Source organism: Hylobates moloch, unplaced genomic scaffold (assembly GCF_009828535.3).
Source record: "Hylobates moloch isolate HMO894 unplaced genomic scaffold, HMol_V3 SCAFFOLD_1, whole genome shotgun sequence".
In the NCBI taxonomy this organism is placed as follows: domain Eukaryota; kingdom Metazoa; phylum Chordata; class Mammalia; order Primates; family Hylobatidae; genus Hylobates; species Hylobates moloch.
Window position 1 is genome coordinate 131,203,034 of NW_026652276.1, and position 21,936 is coordinate 131,224,969.

General features: G+C 37.9%; 1 protein-coding gene across 8 annotated transcripts in view; it reads right to left on the reverse strand.

The window, feature by feature from the left end:
- NME8 (NME/NM23 family member 8) overlaps positions 1-21,936 on the reverse strand; it is a 50,747-nt gene that overhangs the window by 17,617 nt on the left and 11,194 nt on the right. For 7 of the 8 annotated variants that reach the window (XM_032758302.2, XM_058432575.1, XM_058432623.1 and 4 more), the window contains 6 exons: positions 20,830-20,946; positions 19,551-19,617; positions 18,592-18,665; positions 17,396-17,488; positions 15,117-15,313; positions 6,005-6,180 (listed from right to left, as the gene is read on the reverse strand). In XM_032758302.2, the coding sequence (XP_032614193.1) occupies positions 6,005-6,180; positions 15,117-15,313; positions 17,396-17,488; positions 18,592-18,665; positions 19,551-19,617; positions 20,830-20,946 (724 nt within the window). The remainder of the gene's footprint in view (positions 1-6,004; positions 6,181-15,116; positions 15,314-17,395; positions 17,489-18,591; positions 18,666-19,550; positions 19,618-20,829; positions 20,947-21,936) is intronic. The other variant, XM_058432712.1, reaches the window with a different exon arrangement.

Below are 21,936 nucleotides of genomic sequence, written 5' to 3' on the forward strand. Positions count from 1 at the left end.
TGGCATTGAGTTTCTTTGAACTCACCACTAGAGGATTGTTTCACTCTAAATTCCATGATGAATATAATAATAAATATTTTATTTTGCTTGCACTATGTCCATGAGAATTTTCAAACATCCTTTCAAGTATTCCAGTGACACTATCTGATGCCGTATTTGGTGACAGGTATGAAGACACACAGAATTCCTGGTTCTAGATAAAGGTGTCTAGCAATTGCATGGAAGTTTCATGGAATAACCTGATGCATAAAAACTCATACTTCAAAGCCCTGAACACCTTGTTGATCTTTCTTTCTTTCCGCCTTTCTTTCTTCTTCTTTCTTTCTCTTTCTTTCTTTCTTTTTCTTTCTCTTTCTTTCTTTCTTTTTTCTTTTTCTTTCTTTCCTTCTTTCTTTCTTCCTTCCTTCCTCTTTCCTTTTTTTTTCTTTCTTTTTTTTTTTTTTTTTTTTTGTTTTTTTTTTTCTCCTTCCTTCCTTCCTTCTTGTTTCTTTCAGGGTCTGACTCTGTCACCCAGGCTGGAGTGCAGTAGCACCATCTTAGCTCACCGCAATCTCCACCTCCCAGGTTCAAGTGATTCTCCTGCCTCAGCCTCCCCAGCAGCTGGGACCACAGGCATGGGCCACCACGCCCAGCTACGTTTTCTATTTTTAGTAGAGATGAGGTTTCACCACGTTGCGCAGGCTGGTCTTGATCTCCTGGGCTCGAGCGATCCGGCTGCCTGGCCTCCCAAAGTGCTGGTACTACAGGCGTGAACCACAGCACCTGGCCCACACCTTGATACCTTACTTCTCATCAATAACAGGCAAATTTCTAAGTAAGGTGCTTAATAGTTAAATAAATGTGTAAAGATCCGTTCATTCTTAGATATCTATACAATCTTGAAAAACAACTGAGCAAAAATAAAGGCAAAATATTTTGCAAGTATCTAAATAAATCAAGCCACAACCACCACCAACAAAAACTGAATTATCTACAAAGGAACAAAAACCAAGCTGACAGCAGACTTTTTCTCTGCAATACAACTTTGTGCTCACAAATTTGATAATTCAGATAAATTGACCCATTCCTTGAAATACACTAAATATTAAATACCAAAACTCACACAATGAAAGCTAGGTAATATGATTAGCCCTATATCTATTAGATAAATTGAATTAACCCTTAATAACATTCTGAAAAATACAGCACCAGGACTAGATTATTTCGCTAGTGAATTCTACAAAACGTTTAAGGAATAAATGACACCAATTCCCTGGAAACAATTAATTTTTTTCAGAAAATAGAAGCAGAGGGAACACTTTCTATCTCATTCCATGAGGCCAGCCTTACCATAATATTCAAACAGATATTACAAGAGAGACTACAGACCAATAGCTCTCATGAACATAGGAGCAAAAATTCTTAACAAAATATTAACCATTCAAATTTAACAATGTATAAAAAAGTTACAAACCATGACCAAGCTGGATTTATTCCAAGTATGCCAGGGTGGTTGAACATTTGAAAATCAATTAACTTAATCTCCACTAATAGGCTAAAGAAGAAAAGTCATATGATTGTATCAGTAGATGCAGAAAAATCATATGACAAATTTAATACCAATTCATGATAAAAATTCTTACCAGAGGAGGAATAAAGGGAAACTTTCTCAACTTACTAGAGAACATTTTCAAAAATCCTACAGTGAACACTGTCCTTAATGGAGAGAAGCTAGATGCTTTGCCTCTAAGATCGGAAAAAAAAGCAAAGCTACTCCCTCTCACTACTCCTCTTCAAATTCATACTGGAAATCTTAGCTAAAGAGATAACACAAGAAAAGGAAATAAAAGGTATACTGATTCAGAATGAGGAAATGAAGCTATTGTTGTTCTTCACAGAGGACATGACTGTCTATGTAGAAATCCCGAAGAATCATCATCATCACTGTCAACAACAACAACAACACCACCACCACAAAACTTCGGGCACTGATAAGGGAATATTATAGCAAAGGTTCAGGTTATAATTAATATACAAAAGTCAATTTTTTTCTATATACCAGAAATGAGCAATTGGAATTTGAAATTTAAAACAAAACAATTTATATTAGCACTAAAAATGAAAATACATGGGTAAAAATCTATCAAAATACATAAAGAATCTAAATGAAGAAAAGTACAAAACTCTGGTGAAAAAATAATCAAAGATCTAAATAAATGGAGAGATATTCCATATTCATAGATAACAAGACTTAATATTAAGATGTCAGTTTTTCCCAACTTGATCTGTAGATTAAACACAATCCCACCCAAAAGCCCAGCAAGTTATTTTGTGGATATGGAAATTGACAAACTGATTCTCAAGTTTATATGAAAAGGCCAAAGATGTGACACAGTGTTGAAGGAGAAGAACAAAGTTAGAGAACTGATACTACCTGACTTAGCCACATTGATTAATGGAACAGAGTAGAGAGCCCAGAAAAAGACCCACACAAATATAGTCAGTTGGTTTGTGATAAAGTTGCAAAGGCAATACAATGGAGGAAGGACAGTTTTGTCAACAAATAGTGCTGAAATAATTAGAAATACCCTCTCAAAACAATAAATCTAGACACAAACCTTATACTATTCATAAAAATAACTCAAAATGGATGATACACCTAAATGTAAAACACAAGACTATAAACTTTCTGGAGAATAACACAGAAGAAAATCTAGGTGACCTCGTGGTTAGCAATGAGTTTTTAGATACAACACTAAAACCACAATCCAAAAAGAAATAACTAATAAGCTGGACTAAATTAAAAATAAAAACTTTTCTGTGAAAGACACTTTTCAGAAACCACAGAACCAAAAACTTGGAGAAAATATTTGCAAACCACATACATGATAAAAGACTTGCAATCAAAATAAGCAAAAAAACTTTCTACTCAACAATGAGAAAAACAAACAACTCAATTAAGAAATGGGCAAAAAATATAAAGAGACAACACATCATCAAAGAAGATATAGAGATGATTAGTAAGCATATGAAAAGAAGCTCTGCATAATATGTCATTAGGGAATTGTAAACAAGGACAACACTAAGGTAATATTATTTGCCTATTAATGTAACTAAACTCCCAAAAACTGACAATACCAAATCCTGGCAAGGTTGTAGAGCAACAGGAACTCTGATTCATTTCTAATAAAAATGGAAAGTGATACAGATGCTTTGGAAGACATTTTGGCAGTTTCTTACAAACTACACATACTTTTACAGCATGATCCTATAGTCTTGCTCCTAGATATTTACCCAATTAAATTGAAAACTTACATCCACACAAAAACCTGCATATGAACACCTACAGCAATTTTCTTCATAATGGCTGAAAACTGGAAGCAACCAAGACGCCCTTCTATAGGTAACTACATAAATAAACTTAGTTGCATACATACAATGGAATATTATCCAGTGATAAAAAGAAATGAACAATCAAGACACCAAAAGACATGGAGGAACACAAAATGCACATTGCTAAATGAAAGAAGTCAATCTGAAAAGGCTATCTACTGACCGGGTGCGGTGGCTCACGCCTGTAATCCCAGCACTTTGGGAGGCGAGGTGGGTGTATCACTTGAGGTCAGGAGTTCTAGACAACCCTGGCCAACATGGGGAAACCCCCTCTCTACTAAAAATACAAAAATTAGCCGGGCATGGTGGCACACCTGTAATCCCATCTACTTGGGAGACTGAGGCAGGAGAATCTCTTGAACCTGGGAGGCAGAGGTTGCAGTGATCCGAGGTCGCGCCACTGCACTCCAGCCTGGGTGACACAGTGAGATTCCATCTCAAAAAATAAAAAATAAATAAAATCAAATATATATATATATATATATATATATACACACACACATATATATACACACATATAAAATGAAAAGGCTATATATTGTATGATTCAACTCTAAGACATTCTGTAACATATCAAATAACAAAAGGATCAGTGGTTGCCAGGGGTTAGGAGAGAGAAAGGGATTAGTAGGTAGAACACATGGAATTTTTAGGGTGGCAATTCTATTCTGTATGATACTGTAATGGGAATACTGGACATTATGCATTTGTCACAATCCATAGGATGAACAAAATAAAGAGTGAAACTCAATGTAAACTATGGACTTTAGCTAATGACATTGTAACAATATTGGTTCATTAACTGTAAAAGTGTATCACAGTAATACAAGATGTTGATAGGAGAAGGTGGGAGAGCAGGTATATGGGAACTCTGTAGTATTTTTCTTAATATTTCTCAAAGTCTACAATGGTTTATTTTTTTGGCTTGATTTTTCTGTAAATCTAAAACGGTTCTGTAAAGTCTATTTATTTAAAAATAACATGTATTTGAAAATATTATCTTTTTTAAATACTAAAAGACATTCAAAATGGCAAAAAGACAAAAATAAGACAAAATCTTCCAAAAAAAACCCCATGTCTGAATCATTTTACTCATAAATTCCAGTAAACATTTAAGACATAACTCCAATTCTACACTATCTCGTCCATAAAACAGGAGTGACTGCTTCTCATCACACTTTATGAACCTGCATTACTCTGACACCAAACCAGATAAAACCATTACAAGGAAATAAATCAACACATATCCCTCCTGAATAGAGACACAAAAATTCTCAACAAAATATTAGCAAATCAAATCCGGCAGTGTGTAAAAAGGATAATACATGACAGCCAAGTGGGATTTTTCTGGAGCATGCAAGGCTGTTTCAACATCAATAATCAAAATAATCCACCATATTATCAAAACGAAGGAAAAAACACAATCACATCAATAGATACAAAAAAAATGAGAAAAACACAACATCCTTTCCTGATAAAAATTCTCTCCAAACTAGGAAGAGGTGGTAATTTTCTTAAACTGATAAAGGACATACACAGCTAACATACTTCATGGTAAAAGACCAAATGCTTTTGCTATAAGATCAGGTACAAGGCAAGGATGTCTCCTCTCATCACTCCAATTCAGCATCATACAGGACGTGCTAGCTCACTCAATGAGGAAAGAAAAAGAAATAAAAGGCATACAGATGGAAACGAAGAGGAACAAGTATCTCACTTTGCAAACCCTATTACTGTGTATATCAATGATTTTTAGCTGGAGAGATTTTGCCCTAAAAGGGGCATTTGGCAACCTCCAGAGACATTTTTGGTTGTCACAATTTGAGAGGTGGGGTGGGGGGAAGGGGGGTATGATACTGACTTTCAGTTAGTAGAGGCCAAGGATGTTGCTACACACTTTACAATGCACATAACACAGTCAATCCTCCACCCTGGACAAAGAATTATCTGGCCCAAGATGTAAGCCGATTTGAGGTTGAGAAATCCTGGTCTACATAGAAATGCCGAGGAAACTACGTCAAAGCTCCTAGAAAGCTCCTAGGTAGTTGGACAAGTCAGAGAATAAAATGCCAATATATAAATATTAATGGTAGCAAGGATACCATATATTAGGTATAAAAAAAGAATGAATAGTGTTAATTTATGACTTGTGTTCTTGTTCTGCCATATTCACTCTGCTGTAAGAATATGGGGCGAGATTAAAAAGAACTAACTCTTTATGTGCCAGGTACTTTATTTGTGTTTTCTCATTTTAATGTTCTGAATTTTACATGTGAAGAAATAAACTTGGTAAAATATGTTGTTCAAGTCACACTATCAGTTATGGTAGATCCAAGCTTTGAATTGAGGCATTTCAGACATAAAAGCTTTCAATATTTACTGTATAATAATTCCTGCAATGTTAAAATCTACTCTAACAATTTCACAGGTTAGAAAATACCTTGTAAACTCTTCAGCTACAAATATGTTTCATTCACTATTATTAAATTATTAGTAAGTTAATACATTAATTTCTTAAGGTACATTTTCTTCAATGTTAAATTTTCAAACAATGTCTTTAAATGTAATTATACTAGGGTTTATTCAAATCTCATCTATAAAATACTCAAACAATTTATGCTTGATTCCCTACCTTTCCTTTCGTGAAACAGATTTGGTCGAAGTAATGCCAATGTCTTTTCTAATTTCATGCTTTTCATTTTTTTAAAATCAGGGAAGAAAATATCCATGAACTTAGTAACATTAGTTGCATCCTCTTCAAGGTCACAAAACTGAGCTACATGTTGTCTTTCCAGATATTCTTGTAAACTGTCAAAATCCAAAATATAATTTAAGATAATTATAAACTGAAGTTTATAACCATGCCAACAAATTAAAAGTGATAATATGTTAAGAAATTACTAGAAGTTTAATAAAACAAAAATTAAATTTCATGTAAAGATAAATTGCATTTCCTATTATATCGAAGAATATGATACTTAATTCAACTTTTTATTGAGCCCACTACAAAAATTACTTACATGATATCATCTATGTTTGAGTTTATGAGAGAATAAACAAAGATCAAAATTAAATTTTGTGTTTTTAAGGAAAAATTTTTCTTTTCCCTATGTAGAACTTTCCAGATAGTTTTTAATTTTCTTTTTAATCTTGTCTTTGAACTAACGGTTAACTAAAAGTGCATTTCATATTTTCAAATGAACATTTTCAGTTACCTTTTTATTGTTTATTTCCAATTTTATTGGATTATAATCAAAAAAATATGTGTGGTAAAATTTTGATTAAAAATTTGTTGAGGTATTCTTCGTGTAAAAGAAAAAATTATTTGTAATGTGTAAGGTTGTATCTATGTTTATGTTTCATATATTATAGATAATTTATTATCTATCTAACTATCTATCTATATATATATATTTTTTGAGACGGAGTCTCGCTCTGTCACCAGACTGGAGTGCAGTGGTGCGATCTTGTCACACTGCTACCTCTGCCTCCGAAGTTTAAGCGATTCTCCTGCCTCAGCCTCCCGAGTAGCTGGGACTACAGGTGCTCACCACCAGCCCAGGTAATTTTTTTTTTGTATTTTCATAAAGATGGAGTTTCACCACATTGCCCAGGATGGTCTCAATCTCCTAACCTTGTGATCAGCCCATCTCGGCCTCCCAAAGTGCTGGGATTACAGGCGTGAGCCACCGTGCCTGGACAATTTATTATATATTATTTATGGAATATGTATTTTTAAATTCTTCTACATCCTTACTTATTGTTGTCTGCTAGCTGATATTTTTTCCAGTTCTCCTTATTTTTCCAATAATTCCCTCCTTATGTACTTAGCAGTTATGTTGGTGGGGACACAATTTTTTCTTATTTTGGTTGCTGTATTATCATAAATGTTGCCTTCTATATCATGTCTTTATCAAATTTAGCAATTTTAATGATCAATGTTAATATTTTATTTTTCCTGGCTATTTTTTGGCCATCCCTTTATTTTCATCTTTTTTTCTAAACAGAATATAGATGAGTAAAGTTGTTTAAATTTTTTATTTTGAAAAAAATTAATAGAAAAGTTGCAAGACTAGGACAAAGAACTCCCATTTATACCCTTCATCTAGGTTCACCAACTGTGAACACTGTCCCATATTTGTTCCCTCCATCTTCGGCTTTCATCCCCCAATGTGTATGGGGGGTATGGGGGGCTGTGTGGGTGTGTGTATGTGTGTCTTGGCAGATCCATTTGAGAGTGAGCTGCAGATATTTTAACCATTCATCTCTAAATACTTCAGGAAATATTACATTGATACAAAACTATTACCTCATAAACAGTCCATATTCAATTTTCACCAATTTTCTAATACCGTCTTATCTATAGTAATTTTTTATATTAATCCAGGATTATATATTGCATGTAGTTGTCCCATCTCCTTAGTTTGCTTTTATCTCCAACAGTGACTCAACCTCTTTTGTCTTTCATGATATTGATATGGTGAAGAGTCCAGGACAGTTGTTTGTAGACTTCCCTTCATTTTGGATAGTTTCAAACTATTGGATGGTCCAATAGTTTCCTATTACATTCTGGTTATGAACGTTTGGCAGGAAAACTATCTTCAAGAGCCTGTGTCCTTCTTGGTCCATTACTTGCTCCATCACATAGGAGGTGTATGATGTCAGTTTTTCCCGTTATTGGTGATATTAATATAGTTGATATCCCCCCATTTTATCTACTGAAAAGCTACAATTTTCCCCTTAAAACTAATAAGTCATCTCTGAGGACATTCCATGAAACTGTGTGTATATTTTTCACACAATATTTTAAAACCCAATGATGATTCTTGTGTGCATCATTAATATGATGGTTTTTAATTTAGGGTTTTTTTTACCTTTACCTGGTAATGTCTATATGTGATGGGAAAATTAACTTTTTCATAGTTAGCCTAATAGCCATATTCTTGACTTTATTTTTTTCATCTTACTTTATCTAGACTATTTATTTTAAATTGAGGTTTCTTCTTTTTTCCCCTTATTTTGCTGGTCTGAGCAAGCTGCTCCTCATTCCATGTTTTTCCCTTGTTAAGGTGGAAGTTTTACTATACTTATCCACTGCATTAATGTTTACTCTCTTTTTCCTGCCCCTGTTGTCAGATGCGTATGTCCCAAATATTTCTTGCATTCTGACACACCATCTCCCAACTTTAATACTCCACTTATGCCCTTTCTGCAAATAAGAACCTCAAAATACAACTGTCAAAATACTGCCTTCTTGATCTTTGAACCATTTTGCCATATACACCCAGAAATTTCTAGGTTTTGTTGAGATAATTTAGAATCTAGAAGAATTTTCTTCTATTTCTAGAGTACTTCATCAGCTGTTATATTATAAAACCCAGAATTATGGACTGTATGTGTCTGTGTGTGTGTTCAGCGATTCCAAGGTTCACTGATAAGAACTGTTTTTCTTTTTTTTCCTCCCATATTTTTGATTTGGTTGAGTATATCCTCACATATTTTCCACAGAAGGAGTATATAGGTGATATATTGCTAAGTATGTCCTCGAAGATCTTCATTTGCTGTACCAGGTAAATATCTTAGCTTTGTAAGAATGCAGGGGTTGCAGTCTTTTTCTTCCAGTAGTCCTAAAATGAGCCCTATGGCAGTCAGGCATTTTTCCCTTGTAAGTAACTTATTCTCAATTGCTGCCAAGTATGCAGTTGGGGATCCACCTAAAGTGCAAGTGCAATTTTAAATCAGTAATAAAACCAATTAAAAGTCTGGTTGCTTTTTATCAGCACCATGTACCAGCACTCCTAAACAACATTAGTGATAATGCACCTATGTACTCTTGGAGTTCGCACATATTCATTACTTATCCTTTCATAAGTAGTGTACTGTTCATGATGCTCTACATAGAATCAATCCCAAAACAACAAAGTTATTGGCAGTATTGCAATTTCTGCAATGTACTGTAAAATGGGAATTTCACTTACCTTTTTCTATTAAACATAGAGTGGAGATCAATTTTGAGAACATCACGGACAAATCTTCAAAAATTAAGGCTTTCAAAAAGCAAAAACTGTACTTCATTTTCTGTGATAGATTAATATACACAGACATACATGTGTTTTATTGATAAAAATATTAATTAATCCATCTATCACTTCTTTCCTTTGGGACATTGTAACATTTATTTTTATTTTATACTCATATATTTATACATTCAAAAGTCCATAAAAGACTATTCTCTTTTCTTTTCTTTTTCTTTCTTTTTCTATCTTTTTTCTTTTTCTTTTTTTTGAGACAGAGTGTCACTCATTCGCCCCGGCTGGGGTGCAGTGGCGCGATTTTGGCTCACTGCAATCTCCACCTCCTGGGTTCAAACAATTCTCCTGCCTCAGCCTCCCGAGTAGCTGGGACTACAGGCATGGGCCACCACGCTTGGCCAATTTTTGTATTTTTAGTAGAGACGGGGTTTCACCATGTTGGCCAGGCTGGTCTTGAGCTCCTGACCTCAAATGCTGGGATTACAGGCACAAGCCATGGCATCTGGCCCATAAAAGACTATTTTCACTGTCTGTATTTTTATTCTAGCATAATTGTTTGCCTCATTCAGTAACTAGCACTTAAAAATAATTTCATCATACAGAGGAAGAGGCTGTTAGGAAGATGATCTGCTCTGGGTTTCAAACATATGAAGTATACAAATGCTTGCTCTGTCTGTCTGGAAACAGTGTGCAGTGTTTCTTCCCAGGATGTTCCTGTATTTGTGTGTGGGGTGGGGGTGGGGTGGCATCAGTTGAGGGTGGACTATTGTAAGCCCTTGCAATTGGCAGAGAAATGCATTTATTCTGGGAAAAAAATTCCCCCATTATTTGTTGAATTATAGTTTGTCCATCTGTTCTTTCTCTGTGCAGAGTTTCTCATTAGCAATTGATCCCCTCAGTATATCATCCAGATTTCAGACTTCTGCTCTCATCATGCCTGTCTAATTTTTTGTGTGTGCTTTCAGCTATTTCTTGCATCTGACTTTCCATGTCATTAATTTGAGTCTCAAACGATGATCATACCAATTCTCCACTGAACTTATAATTCAAATCACAATTTGTATAATTCAAATTTGGAAGGCTTTTTAAATGTATACCTAGCAATTGAATCTCAAGTCCTTTTTTTATTGTTATTTTATTTAAGGATTTTTCTGTCTCTAAGCAGTTGTTTTTCACTAGACTTGTGTTGTGATTTTTGTACAGGCCTTCCTTTCTCTGGCTGCCAGTCTCCCTTAGGCAGGTAGTCATTTTTCCTTGATGGCTCACTGGGGCTTAGGTCTGATTTTTGATATGTGTTGGAAATCCTGTAGTTGGAAGGCAAGATGACCTCTAGGCTACAAGCTTGTGCTGTAGAAGACAGTGGGTCATTATTCTTCTGCAGGCACAATCAGGAAAAGCCCCCAGAGACCTAGCTAGGGCAAGGTATTCAATAATTCTACTCAGTTCCATCCTGGCCCTTTAGGAGTCACGAAGTCTCAGTGAAGTCCACAAGTCTGTTATTCTCAGGGTCTGTGGTTGTCTGCAGGTCCTTTTTTTCTGGAGAGTTCAGGAGCTCCCCAAACTCTCAGTGGAGAAAACACCACACCACCCTCATCTTCTCCTGCCCTGGGGACCTGAACAGAGCTCCAGACCTCACTGACAGCCAGCTGCATATCAGTTAAGCTTCCCTTTGACTATGGAGAGGAAAGAAAGCTTCGTAGATGGGAGTAGAGTCAGGGTATAGAATTCAGACTTCCCTGATCCCAGAAACACTTTTAAGGATTATTTTAGGAATTGTATCTATTATGTTTAATTTAAATGAGAATATCATAAAGGAAAAAATAAAGCTCCCTATAGCTATGACAGGTATAGGGACAAAAAGAGAGGCTACCAAGAAGAGAACAGATATTTTCTATGGACAGAGGAATACAATATAGTAGAGGTGGTTGGAAATGTCACCTTCACTCTGTCATAAAGACTTAAAACTGAAAGTGACCTCAGAGGTCATCATCTAATTCTTCCCCATCTTTGTATCTCTACGATTTGGCATATAGTAGGTCTTTAATAAATACTAGATGAATGAATCAACGCATAACAGAATAAGTGAATGAATGAGAAGACTCTGCCAGTTACTACCTGTGTGACTCTGAGCAATGTAGCTAATGGAACCACACCTTCCTGATCTGTAGAAAGACTGGAAAGCAAAGATAAATGACAGTATCCTTTGATTTCTTAAAACAGGCTGATTACGGAGACAAACATGTAAATAATGTAATAAAAAGCCATCATGAAGGAAGCTGGAATGTGAACGACAAACATGGGTACCTCTGCCTTGTTTCCCTGGCTCTTCCCCCATCCTTCTGCAGCCACTGGAGCAGGCAGACCATCGATGGCATGGAGAGAGTTTCCCTACACCATGTGAATTCATAAGCTGTGAGTGTTTGTCTCCATAGGAATAACCAGCCAACAAAGCCCTGGGGCTCCGCTGCTCTATACACAGAGGGGTCACCAATCACTCCCAGTTCAATTGCTCTGCTTTTAACTTTTCTCATGTCTCACCCTTTCCATCCCCACCACCCAGAGAGGAGAGTGAGCAGGCTGGGAGATAGGGGAGAGGGGGCAATAAAGAGTGAAAGTGAACAACTGAATAAATTATGCATGAGAGTTTTTGTCCTTATTCCTTTAGATTCTGGACCTACTTGAAAGATGTCACATGGAAGTGACAGTGCCTTTCAGGCCCTCCCTCCAGAGAAAGAGCTGTGAAAATAAAGACAAACATTATAGGGGCCAGGGGAAAGCTTCCCCTCTGTCCTCTCAAGTTTTACTGAAAAACCAACGGGCATCAACAGACAAAAAGTAGATTAGTTGGAGAAAAAGCAGACAAATTTGATCAACATGTACACAGAGAGAACCACAGAGTGAGTACCCATCCTGCAATGAGGTTCAGAAGCCTATAGACCAAGCTTGTCCAGCCTACAGCCCACTGGCTGCATGAGGCCCAGGAAGGCTTTGAATGTGGCCCAACACAAATTGGTAAACTTTTTTTTTTTTGAGATGGAGTCTCACTCTGTCGCCCAGGCTGGAGTGCAGTGGCTTGATCTTGACTCACTGCAACCTCTGCCTCCCAGGTTCAAGCGAGTCTCCTGTCTCAGTCTCCCAAGTAGCTGCAACTACAGGCATGCACCACCACGCCCAGCTAATTTTTGTATTTTTAGTACAGACTGGGTTTCACCATGTTGGTCAGGCTGGTCTCGATCTCCTGACCTCATGATCTGCCTGCCTCGGCCCTCCAAAGTGCTGGGATTACAAGCATGAGCCACTGCACCCGGCTCAAATTGGTAAACTTTTAAAAACATTATGATATGTATTTTTTGTGAGTTTCTTTTTTTTTTAAGTTAATCAGCTATGGTTAGTGTTAGTGTATTTTATGTGTGGCCCAAGACAATTCTTCTTCCAGTGTGGCCCGGGGAAGCCAAAAGATTGGACACCCCTGTTATAGACCATCTGACAAAACAGGTAATAAGAGCGGGGAGAATTCTGTTGAAGGACAATAAAGGATGACTAGGGAGAATGAATGGACCAATGCGCAGAAATTAACTTGTACACTATCTCCGTTCAGATGTGGTTACATTCTTGGTCTTATAGGGAGGGGAAGAAAAACAATTGTTCTTGTCGGATCTGAGGATCTTAGGCAGATAAAAGAACTTCAGCTTCATCCTGTGCTTTGAGAGAGACTGCTGGCCGGGAGTGCTGGGACAAGTCAGAGAGATCGTGAGGCTTTTTCAGTTCAGTATGTCAAAGCGCCATATTTTGGGTATCAGTTTCTGAGCCCCAGCACACCAAACAAGCATGCTCCACACTGTCCCATGCTGTCTGCTGTGGCCAGCTTGGGATAAACATGGGCCAAAGGCACGTGGGGACTCTAAGTTTAGAAAGGAAATACTGTAGACTGTGCCAGGGCAAGGTGTACACATTTCATTTCACTCTGATCTTGGCCCCTACAGTGCTTGCCCTTGTTCTGGAGGGAGAGCTGCTGGCACTTCCTTCTGACATGCCAATTAACATGCCTAAATTGTCCATGGTGTCATGTGAGTATTGGACAATTAGAGCTTCTCAAAGTTGGATGTAATGGAGGTTTACTACCTAAACAATAGCCCCATGGAATGATGACTTCACTTGTTACATTAATGGGTGCTTCATAGAATGCTTTTTGTTTTTTGAATGGCTCAAAAATTCTAGGATAAAATCTGGTATCTTTTTAAACTTAACACACCCTACCCAACAAACCTTCCCTCAGCCCACTCATTATTATTTTCCCTTAAAACCCTGAAAGTAACTGCTACTGTTTAAAAAGCTCCTTGCCAGCAGGATTTACCTTATGAATTCCTTTATCCTGCATACAACTTGGAACTAATGATATTAGGATCTCCCACTTCCTAAAAATATGGCATCAGTAGGAGCCAACAGAGGTAGGCACCCAAGAAAAGCCACTATGATTCATTAATAAGTCAAGAAGGAACAACAAGGAACATTCTGGGTATTCTCAGCCAGAAAATGCAATGGAGATGGGCTGCCAAACACGGGGAGACACACCCCAGGAAGCCTCAAGGCTCAGATACTCTAAGTATGTTCTTGCTCACCTGACTTTCTTTCCGGTGCAGCCTGACAACTGCTGTGTTACACTCTCCATTCTCTGAGACTTCAGAGGAATGCAGGCACAAACAGCAGCACATAAAACCAATGCTCCACAAATTATTTATATCAATTTTCTAATATTTTAAAATCCATCAACAAAAAATATACAACCGTTTTGTTCTCAGTAATTTGTAACCACAAACCATCTAAAGTAAAAGTGCATGTTTCATGTTTTTAGGGCATCGGGAAGGTGGAAGGGGAAGGTGGGGAGATGGGAGAGGAGACTGAGTTGGGAGGGATTATACATGGTTCCAATACACCCTTCAAGCCCTGGCCCTTGTGGCCAGACTGGTATGCCCAGCTTTAGGAAGACAAGAAGGGAAAGGGCCTCCCTTTCTAGTGGTCTTGACATAAACTTTCAGGGCAGTCACAGTGAGGAGAGCAAAGATCACGTGAGGGCCACCAAGCTGACTATCCAGAGGCAAAACTCCTTATCTGAGGAATTTAGAAGTAACTAGACTTCCCTATTATTTAAAGCTGGCATCTGGTACCAGACTTTAAAAAAAAATTATCAGTAACTAGAATTTCTATACATCCCCGGAATGCATGCATGTTCAAACTCATTGTGCAACCCTTGCTGACATCAAGGCACCAACATGTCTACAAGTGCAATTATTTATCATGACCTGTGTGGCTAATAAGGTCCAAATTACCCTTAAGCTCCAGCTTTAAGGTCCATAAATATCCCTAAAGAAAAATCCACCATGGCGAGCTCAGTCCTCTCTCACTGAGGAGCCCCGCTGCACTCTTCTGCAGTGCTCTTTCTATCTAACAAAACTTTCCTTTCAAACCTACACTGTCATCTGTAAATTCTTACTACCCTACAACCCACAAGCCAACTACTTTTTCCGATGCCAGGTATCTGACACTTCACCCGGCACACAGCTCTTCTGAATATACAGTATGTTAAGCTGACTGGAAGAAATACTTATGCCTTTAACACAAAAACATTTGCCCTTAGGTATTGAGGTGCCTGCACTATGCTTCATTACCCAATAACACATTGCAAGTAACACAATTCCTGGTCTTGAGCTATACCTGTCTCGTTTGTTCTTCATCATTCCAGGTGTAACCTGGGCATTGACCTCAGGTTGATCCTCAGATGGTTCGTTATGTTCAGTGTCAGGCTGTGGTTCAGTTTCTTCAGAGGGAGGATTGGGTTTACTTCCTTGAGATACAACTAGAATGTAGCTTAAGCCACTTGTCATAAAAGAGACAAACTCTTCGAAGTCAGCCTGCAAAATGAAATGATAAACTCTTTCCTTCAGGCTCCTAAAATGGATGAACTAAAATGGCGGTCACTACCCAAGTCAAATGAAATCTTCCCCCTCCATTGCCCCTGGGCAAGGGAATGTTACTCTTATAAATCTCCTGTTAACAATACATTTTTATTGTTTGGGGGTTTTTGTTTTTGTTTTTTATTGAAAAATAATTGTATATATTCATGGGAGACATAGTGATGTTTCAGTAAAGAAAATGTATAATAACCAGAGCAGGGTAATTTTGTATCCTTAGAAAAATAAATCTCTTGGACCCCAAAATCACTAAAGAAAAGTCCAGCCGGGAACTCCGTCAGGCAAACGTGCCTCTCATTTTATTCCTAAATAAGATTGCTTCAAAGATTAAAAAAAAAAAAAAAAAAGCTACATACCTCCCTCATAATTTGTCCACAAGGAAATTCCTTGTGGGCCTCAAGATCTTTACTCTAAAACAGTTCCGTTAGATTTCACCCTGGCAATGTAAATTGATAATTGATAGCTTATCTTCACAGGTGGGGGACAGAGGACAGACAGAGCCGAAAGTCATCCTGCTGCTCACCTGAGACAAATGCACATCTGATGGCTTCCTCTGCTCAGTGGTTTATGTAAAAACGCAGATTCACTAAGCAAGACTAAGGCATAAGTGACTATTCCTTTATGGCATCTCACATGTAAATCGTGTATTCAGTGAAAGGCTCATCAGAGACTCAGAAGAAGGCTATTGTTTGTCTCTTATCTATCTATGACCTGGAAGCAACCCTGCTTCAAGTTGTTCCACCTCTCCAGGAAGAACCAATGTACATATTACACATATGGATTGATGTCTCATGTCTCCCTAAAATGTATAAAATCAAGCTGTGCCCCAACCACCTTGGAAACAGGTCATCAGGGCCTCCTGAGGCTGTGTCGTGTGTGTGTCCTTAACCTTGGCAAAATAAACTTTCTAAATTGATTGCAACCTGTCCCAGATACTTTTGGTTCACACCTTTAACAAATCTCTCCCTATCCCTTCCCAGTCACTAGTCTCCTACATTTTTAAGTGGTAGAATTTCAAAGCTATTAGGAATTTATCTTAAAGATAACCTAACAGTATCCCCAAATTTAGGATGTTTCCAAGTCATCTAGGGGGCTTGTTAAAACACATATTTCTGGAGCCCAATCCTACAGTTTCTGATTTAGTAAGTCTGAGGTGGGGCCCAGGAATTGGATTTTCTCAGAAGTTTACAGTTAATGCAAATACAGTTAGCGTAACCCTTTCTTTCTACACATGTGGAAGCTGGGGCCAACAGAGATGACATCAGTGGTGCAGTCAGTTCCACAAATTGATGTCCAGTAGAATGGTCTGTGATGATGTACATGCTCTTCTGCGCTTTCCAACACAGTAGCCACGTGTGGATTTGAACACTTGAAATGTGGCTAGTGCAACTGAGACTTCACATTTTTAATGTAATTTAATCTTAATGAATTTAAATTCAAAAGATCACATGTATCTAGTAGCTACCATATTGGACAGTTCATTTCTAGAAGTGAGGTCTCCTGACTCCCAAGCCAATACAATTTCTAATATACAGCACTGCCTTTAGTATATTATATCCCCAGACAAAAAAGAGTTGGTGGGGCAGGGAGGTGGCGGGAGTGGGGCAGTTGGGGTGGGGGCAGCCTGAGAGAAAGGCCCTTAGGTAAAGAAAAGATTAAAGCATTCTTGTGAAGCTGATGACAGAGCCTTCAACCCAGAATAAAAATCAATAGGAAAGGACTGGATATTCACTTCCAGAGGATGGATGCAGGCACTCTTGGAGGGCATGACATAAAGATGTCTTCATGTCAACAAAACAAAATCAGATCATCCAGTTTTGCTTGGCAGCCACTATTTCTACCAAAGATTTTTTCAGAGCCACTATCATTGGCATCTCCATGATATGGACACCAACAGGGACACCAGGAGCTTATTTTAGTTGTTCAGACTTACCAATTTGCTTTTCTGTAGTAAAGATTTAACGCTTATAGAGGCCAATGTATTTAAACACATAGTGGATTTTTTCTTTTTAGCTTTCATACCTGGTCTCCTATTCGACTATAGAAGTTGACAACTTGTTCTTCAGTGAGCACTGTCTTATGCTCTGCTTCTATAATAAATCCGGCTTTGGTGATCTTCAATTAGAGAGTAAGGTCAAATCCAGACGTTGTGGGATCACATGTAAAACAAGTTAAGTTTGTTTTGGGGGCTTAACAAACCACCAGCTTTCAATGCATTTTCTATAAGAACCTCAGCAAAATCTATAGGACACTTGGTTTGAAGTGGCTCAAAAATATACAAACTTTAAGATTTGACTGCTCTGCTGGATTTCAGACTTGCCCGGGGCCTGTAGCCCCTTCATTTTGGCCAATTTCTCCCACTTGGAATGGCTGTATTTACCCAATACCTGCACCCCTATCGTATCTAGGAAGGAACTAACTTGCTTTTGATCTAACTGGCTCATAGGCAGAAGGGACTTGCCTTGTCTCAGATGACATGTTGAACAGTGAACTTTTGAGTTAATGCTGAAATGAGTTAAGGCTTTGGGGGACTATTGAGAAAACATGATTGGTTTTTGAAACGTGAGAACATGACATTTGGTAGGGGCCAGGAGCAGAATGATATGGTTTGGCTCTGTCCCTACCAAAATCTCATCTTGAATTTTAAACTCCCACAATTCCCATGTGTTGTGGGAGGAATCCAGTGGGAGGTGATTGAATTATGGGGGCGAGTCTTTCCTGCACTGTTCTCATGATAGTGAATGAGTCTTATGAGATCTGATGGCTTTAAAAATGGAAGATTTCTTGCACAAGTTCTCTTTGCCTGCTGCCATCCACGTAAGATGTGACTTGCTCCTCCTTGCCTTCCACCATGATTGTGATGCCTCCCCAGACATGTGGAACTGTAAGTCCAATAAACCTCTTTCTTTTGTAAATTGCCCAGTCTCTGATATGTCTTTATCAGCAGCATGAAGACAGACTAATATACAATCTAGTATAAGAACTATAATTTTTTAAAATTTACATAGGACGCTGGTAGAGTAGGATCATTTACAGAAGGATGCATGAATAGATCGAGCCTTGTAAAGACATAAAGTACCAAAAGCCTCTAGAGGTACCTAGCACCAGTAGTGCATTTTGTTCTATTTCACTCTAAATGATAAGCTTGTCTTCAAACTGACGATTAAGAGGTTGTTATTTTGCAATTAATTTAATCATGGTTGGAAAATATTACTTACTTTTCTTTTAATTTCTAGACCTTTTCTACTGATCACAGCATCTGGTTTGATAATAGCAATACTGTATAATTCCTCTAGAAAAAATTTAGAAAAAGATAGAATTTCATTTTCTGGGCACAAAGTCTGGATAATGAAGGATCTGGCAATTAGCAATGTAAATTTCTAACTATCAGTGAATTGTTGCCCATCGATAGCTGTGTATCTTACTATGGCATTTCAACTACCAGAGGTTTCCTACTTAGAATCAAATGGCAGTTCCTATATTTGCATGCAGGGGAAGCATTCACAAGAGTTTTTAATCAAGAGGAAACAAAAATTGAGTAGGTAGGCCCTAGTGGCTTGAATGCAATTCCCATGTGTAAGAATCACACACAGGATCCATCCAGCACAGTACCACCAGTAAGTGAAGTTTTAACTGTGAATCATGCAAGTAAACATCACCAACAGATTCATCCATGAATGTATCAACATTCTTATAACGAACTTTTAGTGCAAGATAACTCATTTGGTTGTGGCTGTTTGCCTCTGCTCCCTCCAGAGTATGAAAACATACACCCCGCTACCCCAACGCAGATAATCTAGTGAAGGCATGAAATTGTTAACTGCAAAGTAAACCAAGAGTATGGGTCATCAAGGAAGAAATTATCATCACAAATATTTGGAAGATGATGAAGGATGAAATAGGAAGCTGCTGTCCAGATTAGTCACAGGAGACAGGAATCCATTGTACTGGGTAACCTCTGAAAGGCTCCAGGCCCAGAACCAAAGGTAAGGCGAGTGAGGAAAAGAAGGTGCTTTTTAATAGCTGAGTCTTGCAAGGCACAAAGCATCATTTATCTGAACAATTCCTCATTAATAAACATGGATTTTGTTACCAGTGTTTTGCTGAAACAAGTGATGCTGTGATGACCGCCCATGTACAGAAAACCCTTGGATTACTTTGAAGTAAATGTACTTACGAACACTTTCATATGGTGATTCCTCACTAACTTCTGAATCTGAGTCTACTAATGGAATTTCAGGATGCTATGAAAAAGAAATGCAATGCAAAGGGAACACAGTTATGTTTTAGTATGATAGTGAGTGGGTTTTTAGAAATTTTGTGTCTGGTAAATATTTATAGTCTAAGAAATAGAAAGTAAAGTGGAAGACTTCCTGAACTTATCTAACATTACTGTCTCCAGCTTTCCACTGAAATAAAATAAGGGATCTTTTAAAATGGAAGGGGCAGGAATAATGCATATATGCAGTATGAAACGGGTAGCAAACCTTAATTTTATTTATTTATTTATTTATTTTTTGAGTAGGAGTCTTGCTCTGTCGCCCAGGCTGGAGTGCAGTGGTGCTATTTTGGCTCACTGCAATCTCCGCCTCCTGGCTTCAAGCGATTCTCCTGCCTCAGCCTCCCGAATAGCTGGGATTACAGGCACCCGCCACCATGCCTGGCTAATTTTTGTATTTTTAGTAGAGACGGGGGTATCACCATGTTGGCCAGGCTGGTCTCGATCTCCTGACCTCAAGTGATCTGCCCCCCTTGGCCTATCAAAGTGCTGGGATTACAGGCGTGAGCTACTGCACCCAGCCAAACCTTAACATTTAATAAGAGCATGGGAGATAAAATAAGAACAAAGCAGAAATTAATAAATAAGAAAACTGTAAACACATGATTATCATATTAATGATCAAAAGGGAATTTGATAAGTGTGAAGATCTATTCTTGACCACTAGTATCAGCAAATTTGGAACAAAAGGATATTTCGTTAATTTAAAAAAAATCTTTCTCAAACCAATAATCAATATCCTATTAAAGAGCAAAATACCAGAAGGACAAAGGTTCCTAACTTCCAGGGAAGCCATGGATATGCTTCTGTGATTCTGTGAACTATCCGAAAGGTTTCATTTTTATGTATATAAATATATATACACATGCATTGCCAAAATGCTTCCCAGAAAGGTTGCACCATTTACACACCTGGATAGTTACAAAATTAGGTTAAATAACATGGCACATGTATACATATGTAACGAACCTGCATGTTGTGCACATGTACCCTAAAACTTAAAGTATAATAAAAATAAATAAGAAAACATCAAATAAAAGGTAACGTACTTTTTAAAAATTAAAAGACATGAAGTACTCAAAACTTTTAGAGGTACCTAGCACCAGTAGTGCATTTTGTTCTATCTCACTCTAAATGATAAGCTTGTCTTCAAACTGTTGTTAATCCAAAGTATTACCTGAGGTCGAGCCATTTCACCTGCTGCAATTTTTCTCTCCTCATCGATCAAATTAATAACTTTTTTATTAACAAGCGGTGCATTTGCACCCTGAATCTTTGCGATAATTTTGCCATTCTATAAGGGAAATGAAAACAGGAAGGGAAGTTTCATTTGCAGAACACATGAAGAATTAACACTTAAACTGGACTAAGTCATCCCTCCCTTCTACCCTACTCTCATCCTCATGAATCCTCCTTTAGCTATGGTAATTAACCATTTTACAGTAAGATCTTAATACCGTGAATGTTCTTGACTTGGTAAACTCCACTCTTTGAGTTCTACCTCCAATGTGCATGTCCTCCAGCACCTTGCAGCAAGTCATCCCCCTGCAGGAGCTCTCACCTGATGCAATCTCTCCTGAGGCATCCTTGCTTTGAAGTTGAACAATTCTGGATAGGCCTCCCAATGACATCCTCACTAGTTATTTCTGACACCATGCCCCTTTCACTCATCTTTCAACACCTGTTTACTAAGCATCTGTTTACTGGTGCCGTACCAGGCATAATGGTATAAAATAATAGATCTGGCACCTGACCTAATTAGATTAAAAAAAAAAAGCCCTGCATAAACACAAACATGTGAAACAGCAACCTTAGTAGGTGCCACCAAGAGTGGTGCAAAACCATTGGAGCACCTGTAATAATGAGTTTTGGTCAAAGAGATCAGGGAAAGTACTTCTCAATGTCAGGAAGTGATTCTTGGTTTAAAATATGAAAGATGGGTAAGAGCTAACTGGGCAAAAAGGAGAAGGAAGAGCAAAAGGAATAACACATGTAAGGATTCTAAAGCTGGAAGGGAAGATGGCAAGTGACAAGACCAGGTGACAAAGTGATGGGGAGCCTGGTGTGAGTTGAAGCCCGGCACCCAGGGGAAGCTACACTGTGCACAGCCTGGTGGGCCAGGGATTCAGTCTTCATCCTAAGTGCGGTCAGAATGTTTAAGCAGAGGCCATGACCACGATTAAAATTGTCTGTAAAAATTATTTCACCTACTGTGTGGAAAAAATGCTGGGGGGAGCAAAAAAAAATATTTGCAGACAAGTTAGGAGCCACGCTAGAGGTGGAG